The sequence below is a fragment of the Rattus norvegicus genome, chromosome 14 (assembly GCF_021556685.1).
Source record: "Rattus norvegicus strain SHRSP/BbbUtx chromosome 14, alternate assembly SHRSP_T2T, whole genome shotgun sequence".
NCBI lineage: Eukaryota > Metazoa > Chordata > Mammalia > Rodentia > Muridae > Rattus > Rattus norvegicus.
This window is the reverse complement of record NC_141547.1, coordinates 37574386-37591957: the sequence shown is the minus strand read 5'-3', so window position 1 is coordinate 37591957 and position 17572 is coordinate 37574386. Positions and strand designations below refer to the sequence as shown.

Sequence of the window (17572 nt, the reverse complement as noted above, 5' to 3'; positions counted from 1 at the left end):
TAGTTGGGAAGAAGTCACAGCACTTAAACATGTCAGCCTTCCAAACACTTACCATGACCTTCTGTCTGAAAATATTGTTGAACTGTGGATTGAAGTATTTTCCTCTAAAATGCCTTAGTTGAGGATTATATCACTATGCCCAACTTCACAAGTTCAATAATCCAGGAAATGCATAAAAAACGTTTGTTCTATTATTATTTCAAATATGTCTAAACTGATATTAAAAATAATAATCAGATTGAGCTTAAAGGGAAGCCTTCAGCGAAACTTGTAGCCATTCTTTTTCAATATCCTGACTCATAAGAGGGAAAGATAATGGCAAAAAGCTATACTGACTGGATGTGACAAACAAATTAACATAGGCCACTCTTACATTATGAAATTACTTTCTTTAAGAGAACTGGAGTCAACTTTTATTATAATAAACTAGACCAGTGGTGCTCAAACTTCCTAATGCTGTGACCTTTTTGTACAGCCCCTTATGTGGTGGTGACCCCCAAGCAAAAAATTATTCATTTGCTACTTCATAAACTGTAATTTTCTACTGTTATGTATTATAATGTAAACATCTGTGTTTTTCAGTGGCCTTTCGTGACCCATGTGAAAGGAGGACTCGACTCCCAAAAAGGGTCCTGGCACATAGGTTGAAAATCGCTGACCTAGACAATTATCACCTGTAAAAGTAATGCACAGCCTATCTGTCTTATTATGTATTTGGGGAAAACTACGTAAACATTGAATAGAAAGACTCAGGGAGATTTTCATGAAAATAAAGAATTAAAATTAGATTAGAAACTATGGTATAGAAGTTAAGACAGCTAAAAATATATTCTGCTGCAGTAAGGATTTATAGATACAAATACTTTTACCAATAGTCCTTCTTTGCTATACCTTACTTTTAGTTTTAAATGTATACAGTTAATAATAAAGACACTTGTGAATGAAAAAAGTGTACAACAGTTAATAATAAAGACATTTATGAATGAAAAAAGTGTACAATTTACATCAATGGCAAATAGAAAAGGAAGGCCTGTGTCAGTAGGTACTAGCCAAATTTTAGCCCTGGGTAATTTGTGGCAGGATACTTGTTTGTTCTGTACTAATACTGAACACTCTTTAAGAAACCACAAACAATAACAAAATCAACAACAGCAACAACAAAGCAGCCTTTCCAATAAGTGTTTGGAATTTTATCATTCTAAAGGAAAAGCAGTGAGGCCCTTGGTCCTGAGAAGTCTCATTCATTTACCCAGTGTAGGGAAATGCCAGTGTGTTGAGGTGGGAGTGGGAACATCTTTACAGAAGCAGGGGGAGAGGGAGGGGGAATGTGGGGAGGGGGAAAGGGGATTACATTTGAAGTGTAAGTACATAAAATATCCAATTAAAGAAGGTAATTTGGATTTAATATATGACAATAAATACACATATCAAGGAGGTTTAAGTGTGAAACAAATGGTTGGGGTGACTTCAAAACACTCCCTTGGAAGTTAGAAATGACTCTTTCCTATCAGCAGCAAGGAAAGTCCAACGTAGTACATCCAGTCCTCTCAGTAACCTACTTCTGCCATGTGGACTCTAAAACATTCACTGAATGAGATGCAGAACACTGGGATGGTGTCACGTCCGCTCTATCCTAGCTGGAGTACATCACAGCTTTCTTGACTTGGGATATTACAAATTCCTGTCTAAAGAGAATCGGTTCCACTCAGTGCACTTGAAAAGTATTGATGATTTGAAATAATTCCACGCATTCCTCTTTGTTTAAAATTAACTATACAGACCGAAATATGTTAGTGGGTTCATAACATGAATATGCTTTAGTGAAATTAAATTCTCACTGACCAGGAGAACTCTCCCTTGATGGCTAGTTTTTATAGTGTTGAAAGGTGTTACACAGTCCAGTCCAGGAGGAGATGAGGCAGGTCACCAGCTTGCCCACTGTATACTCTAATACTAAGTCTTAAAAGTAACCAAACACTCCAATAAAGTCTCAAAGCTGATCCACAAGACGTAATTCATGCTTTGAATTTAAAATGGGGTAGGCAGGTAAAGGATTTGTCTCCCAGGGAGGAACATACTATTGGTATTGAGATCAAAAGTTATACTAGTAAACTTCCTTTTAAAATTATATGTTGATGCCCACAGTTGTGTGCTGCCTTTAACATTAAGTATATTGCTTTGTTTTGTGGTCATTGACTGATGCAGAGACTCATAATTGATCAAAATGTTGAGGCTAAGTGAAGATGAGTATTGACCCTTAAATGAGACATCTATATCAATCCTTTCTTCCAGGACTCGGGCAATATCATAGAAGAGTGGAGAGAGAAAATATAGGAGCCACTGGATGGAGGGCAATAATGCAAAGAGCCGACTATGTTTTACTAATTTTAAAAAGTTACTCGTACCCATACATAGATGACCAGTAAAAACTCTTTCCACAGCACTCAATCGCTGTATCTCACTTTACTTTGTTTCTCCGGGTAATAAAAAGGGAAGTAAGCTCAGCTTAAATCTTTCCACTTGTTGGCCAAATGCACCAGTGCTCACACCTTAACCTATAAATGGGGCCACAGTATAGCCAGAACCTCATAATTAACCTGTATTGCTCTTCCAGTCAGCTGGACTAGAGTTCGTACAATTGCTGTTAGTAATGACTGGCTTTGAGTCTCACTCAGTGAGACAGCACTACCAACCACTTGCTGTAAGTGGCCTTATCCTCCCTTGCCATAGCATGCTGAACTACTCTCTATAACAACAAATAAATGTTCTTTCTCCCTCTATTTCATTTAACTGTAAGCAAATTGAAAGCATAGCATGTCCTGCGGAGACCCTAGCATATGTATTAGTCCAGAGCACACTCAGAAATGCTCTACAAAATGATAGAATTCTATTTAAAGACAAGGTTAAATAAAAATTAATAAATGTAAAAGGAGGAAATCTACTTTATAGGACAAAATAAGTACTATGTTACATAGAAATAATCTAGCCGCTTGTCCAGAATTTTACATTTTTATCCCAAGGTCCACTATGTCACTTTGTAGAGTTGGGAAAAACTGATCATTGAACAAATAACTTCAACATATATGGGGTGAGAGGCACAATGTGATTGGGTTATGTACAAGTAACTATCACACTGTTAGCCCACGGTATATTGACAACTCAGTTCTCAATGAAGTGAAAAGAAACAGAAATGTAACAATTGTCATCCCTGTGAGGGGGGACGGACAAACTCCTATGTTCCTGCTATCAGGTTTCCAGCCACAGTGGATGGCCACAAACTCATGAGCACACAGCTAGCACTCATTGGATGCAAGGGATTATCAGTAACAGAAATAAGCCAGAATAGAACATGAATCTAAGACAGAGAGAGGGTAGGGACACTATGGGGAGTGGGAGGAAGACAGTGATGAATAGATAGGATCAGTATACACGCGTGGAACTTTCAAAGAATAAGAAAATTAGTATTAAGGCTGAGAAGTAAAATTATATTTGACAAGATTCAAAGTGTTTTGAATTTACTACATTATTGGGACTGTTGATTCATATTTAAAATGTCAAGTCTAGACTCGTGACTGCTAAACCAAAGGTTTTACACAATTGTTTTACAAACTTGGCATCATTATGTGATAGAGAAAGTAACAGGCTAGTAAGTTGAAAGCATCATTTAGCTAATATACAGGCAGCAATCAGAAGCAAGACTTGACAGATGAGTGAAAATAACTACAGTGTCATCCAAGAAATCAGCACTTACAATAAGCATATAAGAATTCCTATCAAACAGGCCATGCAACAAACACTAGAAGAAAACCTAGGTTTACAAAGATGAATGTTTGTTCTTTCTACTTTGCTCTTTCACAGTGTTTGTTTGTTTGTTTGTTTGTTTGTTTGTTTGTTTTTGCCACTGGAATATCCAGTACTTGTAAAACAATAACAACTCCCTGACCAGATACTGCTTCCATTATCGCTCACTAACCCGGCTGAGAGAAGTTATACTTACAGAAGACGGTGTGAAGGTTAAAGAGATCATCTGCTTCTCCAAGTGCTGTAAAGGCTTTGCATGGCTTAAGCTGGACATTAAGAAAGCATCATACTTTATGACCATATTAGTTTAGCTCATTGAAAAACTGCCTTTAGTGAGTTGGGTGTAATTCAGTGTCTTCACCTTTTATGAAAGGGACTACAGTAAACATTGATATGAAATTCATTGAACCATTTACTGTGAAACAGTTGACATCACTTGCTACAGCAACCAGCTCACCATCATAAAAGCAATTCTAATCTAGGAAAGATCTTTTCTTTACGAAAGTTTAATTTTCCTCCTTTTTGATTAAACCATAATGCCCTGAACCCATCTACAGATTTGCTGAGCAAAGACCTTAGAATGTGAGGTACAACCAGTATGGATGTAAATTCTGCAAGTGAGACAGCTAAAAGGGATAGTTGAACCTAGTTTTCTTTGATTCTAATTTCCTTCCTCTACCTTACAGTTTTATTACAATGTATTATAACTGGATTTTATAAACTCTGAAATTTTTAAACAAGATGATGTCAAAAATGCAATCAAGGGGCTGGAGAGATGATTGAGTGATTAAGAGCACTGCTATTCTTCCAGAGGATATGGGTTCGATTCCTAGCACCAACAGCACAACTAATAACCACCTGTATTTGCCAGTTCCAGGGGATCCCATGTCCTCTCCTGGCCTCCATAGGCATCATGCATACCCAAATACAGAAATACATGCAGACAAAATATACATACGTGAAACAAAGCTAAAATTTTAATTTATAAATGAGAATAAATGAATAAGTACACTTTGAGGTGTGGTGTTACCTACAAATCAATAGGGTGAATCAAAGAAAAATTACTCACTCCATAAGTTTGGGTAATAAATTCTTAGATCTGTGTTTTATGTTATTTATTATCTTGTGTTTCCTCTGCTTTAGTTAGCCAGTTTGAACTTAATGTCTCAAATTAATGAATGAAAACAATCTGAAGAAATTGAACCAAAGCCAACACTGCTTGAACACAGGGTTAACGCCAGCTATGGGCTGGACAGTATGCTAGGTGACAAAAGATATAATCACTAATATGACAAACAGTTATTATTCTCTCAGGGGTTTTAATCAAGTGGTAAAAGGAATTATTTACAATAAAACCATGATTCAATGAACTTATACAAATGATAGTTTCAGTTGCTCTGGGAAAGAAATGAAGGGGTTTAATTTATGTAAATCTGGAAATGTTGAGGTCAAGATAAGACATTTAAGGTAATTGAAGTCAGAGAAGGAAAGAGGATATTGCACCAAGGACGGAAAGCGTGTCCAATGTCAGAGACACGAAGACACATATTTTGAGGGAAATAGCTGTGATTTGTAATAGGCAGAGTTAGAATATGAACACCAACTCTGGATAGTTTGTATTTCAGTATCAACACTTGTAAAATATGTGTCCATTACCAAGTAATTTTGCTAATGTAATCCTCAGACTTAAAGATTTTTACAGGCATATAAATATAAATTTATTATACTTTTAAAAAATCCTACATAATATTTATCATATAAATAAATCTATGGAAAACTACTTACGTGGACCATATTAGTCTTGGAATTTTACCTTCAGTAATTGACTAATAGAGCTGAAAAAATAAATGCCCTGCAGTAATACTTAGGTTACTCTAAGATGACAATGTATATTAAAAAGAAAAAACCCACTAAAAGCAGGAAGCAGTAAATGAAGTATAAAATAATACTGAATACAACACGAGGTTTATAAGGATAATGAACATAAGTTAATGCTAGACACACCACACACACACACACACACACACACACACACACACACACACACACAGAGTCCTGTTTGTTGGAATGTGACATTTTGTCATGTCCTATCTGAGGTATATTGTAGGTAAGCACCTAAATAAGAACAAAGAAAAGACAAAAAAGGAGATCAGGTTGGATTTTCCTTGTTTTGCTGCTGTTGTTTTCTGTATTTTTGGGGGGAGGCGGGTGTAGAAGTTGATAATAACCATGCTTATTAATTATTACATTACTGCCTATTCATAACAGTTCTAGAGACATCACTGTTGCACACTAACACTAGGAATCCAGTGTTTAAGGACAACTGAGAGAACCTAGGCTGAAGCTACTAATGCACTTTCATTGTTAGCAACATTGAGTTAAAAGACTTAACTTATGCTGTATAAACAACTGACCAGACACATAACAGAATCAGTTATCCTGTTCTAACATTCTAAGTCCTTGGCTTTTTAAATTTAAATATTTATTTTTTGTTTATATATTTATATATTTATTCATTCATTCCATTCTTCTATCCGATGTGTACGGGTGATTTTCTGCACATAAACAGATGCATTAACTAAGTTTCCAGGGCCTTAGGGAGCTACAAGTGGGTGTCAGATTCCCTGTGACTGCAGGCTCAGACAGTTGTCAACAATGCAGGAGCTGGGAATCCAACCTTTGTTCTTCTGGAAGAGCAGTCATTGTTTTTAACCCCTGACCCATCTCTCTGGCCCTTGTCCTTGACATTATATCAGAAAATGTGGAAATGACTGGAAACATCTGAGCACAGGCAGTTCTCAACGACTGCAGTGCTAGACAAAGTGGAAATGACTAGGGAAGAAGATGGTAGATAATTGGAATGAAACAATGCTGTCTGTAAGACAGGTATAACACTGCACTATAAGACAAGAGTGTTGGTTTTAGAGTTTTGAATTGGTAATATTTCAATAATATATGCCATGTTTACTGAATATGTAGAATATGTAAGATGCTGTGCAACTTGCCAGGGATAAATGACTTGTTAAAATGACAAGTCTGTCATTATGATCACTGGCAGACTTAAAGTTCGAATATTCAATCTCAATGGATGATATGGTTTTTCTAAAACTCTGAAAAGCACACCACTTTTAATGGGACCTAATGATATTGGAAAGCAATGTTCAGAAATAACATAAAAAACTGAAAATTGTGTCGACAATGGACAAGGATTACATGATTTGTGGCAGCAAATGGACTAATTATGGCTTTAATACTGTAGATATTCCTGCAAATTTTGTCAGTACAACTTGGAAATTGACAACCACATTGTAAACAACGAGAAACCAACAAAAGTATCAAAGACTGCTGACATGACTTTCTCTGGGGAACATGAGCATGATCTAGAAGCTCAACTGTGGCAAAGGGCTTCACAGTGTGGAATGAATTTTGCAGCTGCCAGTGATGTCAGCAAAGGGCGCTGAAGTCACTGAAGTACTTCTTACCACAAAGAGAAAAAGTTGCCCAGTTGCACCCAAGACTATGTCCTCAGCATAGCAGAGGAAGGCTCAGTGAGCATCCCAGGGGGTGTGGGGGTGGAAAACTTTCATCACCCAATAGTCGATTAGGGCTTACTGGCAAGGGGGCAGAGAAGGGAAGAATTTCAGGGTACAGAGGACTAAGAGCTGAAGTAAAAGAAAAACCACAGGGGAAAACTCATTTCAGAAGTTTCTGTGGTAAAAGAAGAGTTACATCTAGAGGTAGGGGCAACCGTGATACCAGATCTTGGGAGATGGTTCTCAGTCGTGGCAAAGTAACTAGGTCTCTTCACAGGAAAATATAAATGAGATAGTTAAAAGGAAAAACAAAGCAAGAAAGTAACAACGGAAAAAGCTTGCGAAAGCAACAGAAGAGGTTTCAGCAACAGAAGTGAAAGATTGGTTTGGGGATAGAGAAGGGCCACATTGTATAACTTCTTTTAGAAGTTCTTGGATGCCCTGCAAACAGTGTGTCCCTTACAATTCTTGTCTTTGATGAGATGTATACTTTTAGAATAAATGTTTCTTTGCTAATGCCACGAGTGAAGCTAAGCCCAATATAAAGATCCATCAAGATCTTAGAGCTCAAAAGCATCTGAGGCATAAAAAACAATCTGTCAATAGCATTTATTCATAATCTTGTATGTAAAGACCTGATTCTAGACACATGAAATTTAAGTACACGTTTCTTCTTTTCAACACACATTAGGGACATGTATGACTGAGTATCTTTTTAATGTGGCAAGTTAATGCTTTGTACTTCATAAATTGTCGAAGGAGCTCTGAATGCTGTCTGGACTGACTGGTCACAAACCTGCAGCTCTCGTGTTATAAAATGCAGAAGGAAAGGACCGCATGCAGTCCACTGACTGTGAAAGGACAAAACCTCTGTGTTTTGAGAAAACTGTTATTTTACACTTAAAATTTGTGTCTCGGGAAATCCAAATGGCTTACACGGAAAATCTCTTATGAAGTTTTTAAAAACATTTTTTGTTGAGATAAATAAGTTGTCTCATCAACGCATTGCAAAATTTAAAATAAAAAAAAATGTAGTCAGCCAAGACTCTGAAAGAGCCTGGGGTCCACTGTCATAGCCAGGTCATCTATGGAGAAAGTGTATGCATCACTAATAGAGCTAAAGAGAAGCAATCACAACGATCCGATGATGAGGAATTCTCTATATGCGAAATGAAAACAGCACAGATCAGCAGTGCTGGAATCAACCAGAAGTTAAGCATAGAAACCTGAGAAGTCCCACTCAAAATCTTATCCCTACTCCCATAGTAGGCCAACACAACTTAAAAATAAGCTAGCAACTTAATTAGAACTTCTATAGCTTGTAAGTGAAAAAAAAAGACAGTTGTCTTAAACTCTACAACTATATCTTTCCATGTGCAAACTGTAACATAGGTAAGAATTAAACATATAAATATTTACATACATTCAAATAACTGAGACAAAAATCAAACCACAATAAAGGTTTTCCAAATCTTATTGGAAAATTTGTATAATATGCTGTTCAATGAAACTTTCCAAATAGAAGTTTCTTCCAGTACTTAAAATATTTATATCACATAAAAATATATACAAAGTTGTTTCCTAGGGCAGATAGCAATTGATAAAATTGGACAGGAAGCCACTGGTGTATCTATGCATAAGTATCCCATTAGCCTCTGTACTTGAAATGTGAAGAGATAGATATCAGGACTCTTAAGAATTAATATTAAAAGTAAGTTTCCCCAATTAGACCACATGACCAACTTAAAATTCTTGGCTATTTCACTATTCATACTATATGAATGCAGTATTTCATATTATAGGGAAGAGGAAAATCCTACCTTCACTGTTACAAAGCAGTAATAGAGATATGGACATATGAAGAGTCATTGACCCATTGACAGAGCAATTAAGTCTTTACTAGATATAATTAATGCTCATTTTACCTGCAAAGCTCTATCATAATATATATTTGGTGATCTAAAGGCATGAACTTTCTTAGCAGACAGAACTGGGTTCCAGTAAACTTACTGGTCAGTTGTATGAGCTGGAGCAAGTCAACACATTTGATAAGATTGAGATTAATCGCTGTGGAAGATTAAAATTAAGAAGAGACCCTCCTTACTTCAGAGATTGTGGAAGCCATGTGTGAACCTACAACAGTGTTGTACGCAGAACTCCACAGAAGCTGAGGAACACATTTAAAAGGTGTCACTGTCACAAGAACGCTTAAAGGATTTCAAGCAAGAACAAACTTCTGAAAATTGATAATTTCAATTTTCTTTAATTTCAAATTTTAGGAAGGAATCTGCAACAAGCCTGAATGCATTCAAATTTTCCTTTAATAAGATTAGAAGGGGCTCGACTTACCTTGTCATTTACTACACTCTTTCCATCCCAAGCCCATCCTCTTTTCGTGAAGTAATTAACAGTTGCAAATTCAATTAAGGCAGAGAACACAAACGCGTAACAAACAGCGATAAACCAGTCCATGGCAGTGGCATAGGCCACTTTGGGAAGGGAATTTCGAGCACTGATGCTTAATGTGGTCATTGTCAAAACAGTTGTTACTCCTGTAAAAGAAGAGACAGGGACCAAAGGAACAGTCAGTGATTGAGAGAGAGACTAGCACAAAGTTATCCTTTTCTTTCCCTTGAAACTATTTTTGTTGTCATTTCTAATCACTAGGCAAGTGTTAGAAAACAGAGCAAGACCATTATTCTTAGCTATCCTACTTCTTGAAGCAGAGACACCAAACAGACCCTGATAGTGCCTTCATTTTTTTTTACTTCATTTTGTATTAACTCCACTTTTTCTTAAGTATATTTGATATTTAAAAAGACTGGTAATACGGAAGCATCATTAGGTGTGACAAAGTGCAGGCACTTTAGAGTGACCTATTACCCATCAGCTCAATTAGTATTAAAAACTCATCAACCATAACTCACAATCTGTTTCATTTAGATGAATCATGCTAAAGCACCTGGTCAAATCCCCACAGTCATTATAGCAGAAAGGTAATTGAGAAGGTTTAAGACTTTTTTCATTTAAGTATGGCTGTGTAAGCATGGAATTAACTCTGCTTGTTGAGCTTTGCGGAGGCAGATCTCTTGCAGCATCACTTAAATTGTGTCTGAAATAAGACAACTACTAATCCAAAAGTTTGTAAGATAGAAATAACCAATTTAAAACAACCAAAATCCCCATTCCAAGACAAAAAAAAGAAAATTTCTGGGAGTCAACTGCTGTAGAAAGAAGAATAATCAGGCTTCTCCAGGGACAAGCTCCTAACAGGCAACACAATGTGAAGTGTTCATTTCTAAACACATACATTTATAAGCAAGACTAAACTGACTCAAGAGGCTTTCTCCTTCTGCCTGTCTGACTCTCGGTGTATGTGTAACAATTATTTAAAAAGTCATAGATTTGAGAGGAAGTGGGGGAACGTATGAGGGTTCTAAAGGGTTTAAAGGGAGGGATAGACATTATAGAAGCATAATATCCACGTGTGATATATTTTAAAAAGATAAATTAAAGGATGCTTTATACATTTTTTGTGTCCCACCTTCCCCCCCCCAAATATTTCCTTTCTCCTAAAACTCTTTATGCTGGTGACAAGCAACTCACATTTATGGGGAAAAAGAGGACAATAAGTTAGGCAGGAAGTTGCAGCACCAGCACTCAAAAGGCTATAATCAACTGAAAGTCCAATAGGAGCTTAATTGCATACCTCAGGGACATTTGAAAGAAAAAGAAAATAAATGGCTTGAAGATGTTGCTCAGTAATACAGTAGTCACCGAGCTTGGATAAGGCTACAGGTCTAATCAACATCAACAAAGCAGCTAAGAAGATATGCAGGATAGTTTCATGTCAACTTGACACAAGCTAAAGTCTTTACAGAAGGAAGCCTCAATTAAGAAATTGCCTCCATCTGCCTCTAACTGGGAGGGAGGGGTAGTGGGGGGAGAATCAGCAATTCAGGATCAGGTGTGGGAAAGGACAGGACAGATGGCTAAACGGCCGTGAAAATGAGTGGAAATCTGCAACTGATGGGGGTAAGGAAGTGGGAGGCATCTCCAGGATGAGACAGAGCCCCTCATGAGATAAGGGAGTGACCCAAGAATCAGTGGGGTGACCACAACTGAGGTGCACAACGTTGGAGATATGGAACATGAAGAGGCCTGTAGCTAGGCAGGAACCTTAGTGGGGTGATAGAGACACCAACCCACCCACACATTTTCAACCCCAAGTTTACCCTGTCTACAAGAAATGCAGGCATGGGGTATAGAGCAGAGGCTGAGGTAATGATCAACCAATAATGGCTCCATTACCTAGGCAAGAACCAATCCCTAACACAATTTATTAATGATATCCTGTTATGCTTACAGAAGGAACATGTTTCCTCTGAAAGACTCCATCCAGCAGCTGACACAGACAGATGAAGACACCCACAGCCAAACAGTGGATGGACTTTGGGAATTCTTATGAAAGAAGAGGAGGAAGGATTGCAGACCTGGAAGAGGATAGGAACTCCACAGGAAGACCAACAGAGTCAACTAACCTTGACTCTTGGGTCTCTCAAAGTCTGAACCACCAACCCAAGAACATACAGAGCTGGAAATAGACCACCCAGCTCATATGTAGTAGATGTGCAGCTTGGTCTTCATGTGGGTCCTAAACAACTAGAAGGAGATCTATCCCAAAAGTGGTTGTCCAAATGTGGGATATGTTCTACTAGCTGGGCTGCCTTATACGGCCTCAGTGGGAGAGGAAGCTCCTAATGTCATAAAGATTTGAAATGCCAGGGTGGAGGGATACCCAGGGGGCCCTCACCTGCTCAGAGAAGAAGGGGAGAGGGTATCAGGAAGGATTGTGACAGGGGTGACCAAGAGGGGGACAGTGAGTGGAATGGAATGTGAAGTGAATAAGTAAAAACATAAAATTGAATTCAAAAAATAAGAAGAAAATGCCTCTGGAAAGATCAAGAGCATGATCCACAGAATCAACTTTCCAGGGCTCGTCAGTGATCACAGAGTCTGAAACAATGATAATCAGGGAAGCTCTAGAGTCTGAGCTAGGTCCACTACATACACATTATGGTTGTGGACTCAGAGGATCTCTGACTCTTTTGATTGCTCTTGGGATTCTTTTCCTCTTACTGGGTTGCGTTGGTCAAAACTTGCCTAGACTTATTGTAACTCGTTATGCCATGGTAGGTTGATCTCTCCGAGGGGCCTTCTCTTTTCTGAAGGGAAATGGAAGAAAACTGGATACAGGGGAGAGGGATAACGGGGAGTAAGGGGTGGGGTAACTGCAGTGAGGATACAATATATGAGAGGAGAATAAATTACATTTTCAAGAAGAAGAAAAAGGAATTGTCTTCCTGAGATCTGACTATGGACCACCCTATAGGGCACTTTTAAAATTAGTGATTGATGAGGGAGGGCCCAGTCAATTGAGGTTGGTACTATTCCTGGGCTGATAGCTCTGGGAACTATAAGAATTTAGGCTGAGCAACGAAGAGGAAGCCAGTAATCAGCACTCCTACATGGCCTCTGTGGCAGCTCCTGCCTCCAGGTTCCTTGCTTGTTTAACTTCCTGCTCTGACTTCCTTCAGTGATGAACTTGGACGGAAATGTAAGTCAAATAAACTCAGTCCTTCCCAAGTTGTTTTAGTCAAGGTGTTTCATCACAAGACAAAAATATATACTCAAATTTTGATTATTTGAAAAGTTGGAGGCTAGGTTTGTTACTTTTCACATTTTCTTGAGATAAGGCAGCATTTTCCCCTCATGTACAATAAAATCATGAGTATTAAGTAGTAATTATCCCTCTCACTAATAAGTGAATGCACAAGACATGGTGGTCACTGTGGAAACATTGGGAAAATAAACTGACCTCAGCAGCTGTTCAGTTATTATGAAAACTGCATTCAGAAAACCAACAAAATGGCTCAGTGCATAGAGGTGATGTCCTGTGCTCATGAACCCTGGGATTCTTGGTTGAAGAGGAGAATGAACTCCTACAAGTTGTCTCCAACCTCCCTCCACATGCATGCTATTTGTGCAATTGCACACATGCACACACACACACACACACACACACACAAATCAATCAATCAATCAACTAGTGAATTAATTAAATGTCTTTAGGAAGAGTGAAAAACATTTTTTAAAAATCCATTTAACAAAAACCTATGAATGCACCATGTTTTGAAGCAACACACTGGTGGATATTTTCTTTCAGTATTTTTGTCCAATTGGACAAATGTGTACATATAAATGCATAATTATGTGTACACATATGCCTAAAATATAAAAATCAAAAATGAAGAGACATCTGCCCTGAAACACTGTTTATGACATTAATTTCCTCTTGTTTTGATTTATGCTATAGTTTGGATATTATTTTAGTGTATCCCAAATGTTAGGTTCTGGAATCCACAGTGTGGTTGAAGTGTCGGAATCTCTTAGAGAAATAGTTTGACAATGACTGGATCATAACGGTGCTGCTCACAAAATACATTAAGGTAATGCATCGGAGAGTTTGACTGAGACCAAGCCAGCAAAAGAAAGAGAAAACCTGCAAACTAAGTAAGAGAAAGGAGGAGAGGGAGCACAAGACCCAGAAGAGACAGAGTTCAAGGCATGTCCTTGAATAGCCCTGGCTTTCTGTCTCAATATTGATTTTTTTCAGGAAGCACTCTTAACCATTCTGATGTCATAAGCCATTAGTCCCTCAACAGCTTAGCAAATGGAACCACCTCATCTTAGACATTGAGAGTCCAAAATAAATGCTCTATATTTATAAAGTAAATGGATGCTCCTTTTGTTAAAGAAAAAAACCAGAACTTTTTAGCATTTTATTTTGAACTATTTTCTTAGCTGTGATCCTGGGCACTATAATCTATAATATAATTAACATTAATGCCAACTAAATACCAAGAGTTTAAATATTTTATTTGACTATAATTCCATCACAGATTATACCATTAATTTGTTTGTTTTATACAAATATATAACTCTCACATTGTGTATTTCACTTCAAAATCTAAATAAAAGAAGATGGCAAAGAAATAATATATGTTAACTAATTTTTACATTTAGCCATAGAGTAATGCTCACTGTTAGGTTTTTAATTCTGCTGTAGATTTGAGTGACCATCGAGCATTTTTTTTTTTTTTTTTGGAGCTGGGGCCTAACCCAGGGCCTTGCACTTCCTAGGCAAGCGCTCTACCACTGAGCTAAATCCCCAACCCCTCGAGCATGTTTTCATTCAGGTGGATGATACTCTACTCAAGTTTTGCTAATGACAACACCTACTCAAATTTATATAGATATCTGAGATTAAGTAGATGCTGAAGATAATATCTGGCATATCATACATGTACTTATTTCATATATTTTCATTATTTATTGTCACTCTTCTAATAAGAATAATATTTGATTTTTAGTTAAATTGAAAAATTTAGTTTTGAAAGTTTAGAATTATTGGGAGACAGTCTTTCTTTTAACACCCTGACTGGTAATTATGATGAGTACCTCTTTCATATCAAATATCAGTTTTGCTTTTTGTTTTTTAGTGTATTAATACCATTTATGTGTTTCTATTCATGTCTTAGTACATGAATGTTTGGGACCATTGAAGCTTGTTAGCTTGGTAGACACCTATCTTATGAATGAAGAAATTTCCTTAAATGCCTAAAAACAAATAATCTAATCAGAAATAATTTCCCCAAGGCATCTTTATGTATAGTTTAATACAACATAATAACTGATTTTTAAACTTTAAAAGACAATTGTTCTGCTTGTGTGCACTCTTAAAGTCAAGCAGAAGTGAGAAGATCATTTTTTCACTTTTTTTCAGATGTCTCCTAAACACACATGTAACCCTGGCAGTATGTGACCTTATAGACTCTGAGAAATATGCCAGTGTTTGCCACAAATATAATGTACAACTCTTTCACAAGACTTCCTTTATAATATTTGTGTTTAGTTCCTGGTTTGTTCCAAATATTTTTGTTGTTGTTTTTGCCTTGAGGAAGTCTAAACCCTAAAGCCTCTTCCTGGAAATATTTTCAGTGGTTAGCCTCACCCTTTCGTATAAGGGAAGTTTTGAGTTCAGGAAACAAATAAAAAAAGACTTCTTTGGAGTGGTCTTCCAGGGACTCACTAGGAAGTGATGCTTATTCTCTTTTCTGTATGAATAGGGGTGTGTGTATGTGTGTGTGTGTGTGTGTGTGTGTGTGTGTGTGTGTCTGTGTGTCTGTGTGTTTGCATTTGTGTTTGTGTGTGTATGTGTGTATGTGTGTGTGTGCATATGTATGTTTATGTATGTGTTGTATGCATTTCTTCACTACATGTCCAAATATCTTTGCCTGTACTATGAAGTCTGGAAGATATCTTAGGTGTCTTCCTTAAACTCTACTCACCTTATTTTATTGAGGCTGGGTGTCACATTGAATCTAGAACTCACCATTTGTCAAAGATGGATAACCGGGAAACCCATATAAATCTTCCTGTCTCCACCTCCCACCATTGGGCTTTCAGAAACCTTCTTTGTTTGTGGGGATGTGAATTTAAGTTATCGAGCAACAAAGATTTTATTCACACAGCCATCTCTCTGTCCCACTCATTTTCTTTTAATGATATGTTTTAATTTCTGTAGTTGAGGAAGGTAGGCTGTTAAATTTATGGTTTTCCATACCATATCATATTATCTCAAAGCTTATTATTCTCAACAATATTCACTATTTCTTTCTTAAATAGGTGTACCCTGGGTAGCTACAGCTAGGTAATTTCCAAAGTTCTGCAAATGTTAATTTTCATGAATTTTGATAGTTCTTTTAAGTGGTTTTTATGAATAGGTATAATTTCAGAACTCCACTCCATTGTTTGCAGGTGTCACCTCTCCCAACATTTTAAAGGGGATTATCCTGTGACTGTTCACTTACACTTTTAGATAGAACAAAGCCATGTGGATCTCTGTTTCAGGAGGGTGGGCCCTCAAATGGCCCCACTTGCAGACTTATTAACCTTGTGTTTACTGTTTGTCACTAGCATGACCCTGAAAAAGTTATATAAAAGATTATTCCTTATTCTCAAGTAGAAAACAAGTAAAAATTTTAAGTCTTCTGGTGTAATATGGTGAATTATACTCTTAGCTCAAAGTCTGGCTCCCCATGCATAAATGCTATTTTTAATTCTTATTTTTCATAATATAACAACATTCTCAGAGCAATATGGATTACCAACATGACAAAAGGATATGGAGTAAATAATTCAGGAATATAATTGTGTAAACAATTCTCTGAAAGAAAAGACTCACAAATTGATATTTAAAAAGCAGAGATATTGAAAAAATGTATCTATTTACAGTATGAACAGCAGAACCCTGTGGCAACAAGGAAATAGAGCTATAAACTGATATGATTGTGTCCATGAGACATTATGGTTAAGGAAGTGACGCTAATTATGTGTAATGAAAGCATATTCAGTTGTGCTTACATGTTGACATCAATGAGCTCCGTAAAATAAGTCAGTCTGGACACACTACAGAGCATACTATCATTTTAGAAAAGAATGTAATATCCCAATTTAAAGTAGAAAGGAATGTTCCTGGTTTTAATATTATGGTCATTTTCACATTCTCACATATATTTAAATACTATTGTAAAAGTGAATGGACTATATCATTTTTATAATAAAATGTAAGCTGGAAGTGATTGTTAATTTGAATTTTTACATATTTAATTTTATTCTTTTATTAAGAATTTTAAATAGAATATAAATTCGTTTCCCTCCTTCTCTTCTCCCTTTCTATATTCCCTCCCTCTAAATTCTCTCATGTCCTACACTTCACTACATCATAAATTGAAGCTTCATAAATTGATCATATACATAAAAGCCACACTTCACTAGATTACAAGCATACATATGCTTCTAAACATATATGCTTCTAGCTCCAGTAGTGTGTGGGTTGTTTATATATGAGTTAATATTACATGACTGAATTGGATGAGCAAGCAGTGGCTCATGCATGCAACAGACTAACTTTCCCTCTCTAAAGATTTCTAGGTTTTTATATATGTGTGAAACTACTTACGGTTCCTATCTTTTACATCAGCATCCTATCAATATTCTTACTGTCCATGTCATGTTTACGCAGCTATATTGTTGAAGAGTCACTGGTAAAACTTCCTTGTCATTTCTTCAAGACATGATTTCACAGTACATTCCCTGGTTCTCTGACTCTTACA

At 36.9% G+C, this 17572-nt stretch overlaps 1 protein-coding gene across 1 annotated transcript in view; it reads right to left on the bottom strand.

Moving 5' to 3' along the window:
* Positions 1 to 17572, bottom strand: part of Gabra2 (gamma-aminobutyric acid type A receptor subunit alpha 2) — a 132786-nt gene that overhangs the window by 3580 nt on the left and 111634 nt on the right. The window contains 1 exon segment of the mRNA NM_001135779.3: positions 9684 to 9886. Coding sequence (NP_001129251.3) covers positions 9684 to 9886 — 203 coding nt within the window.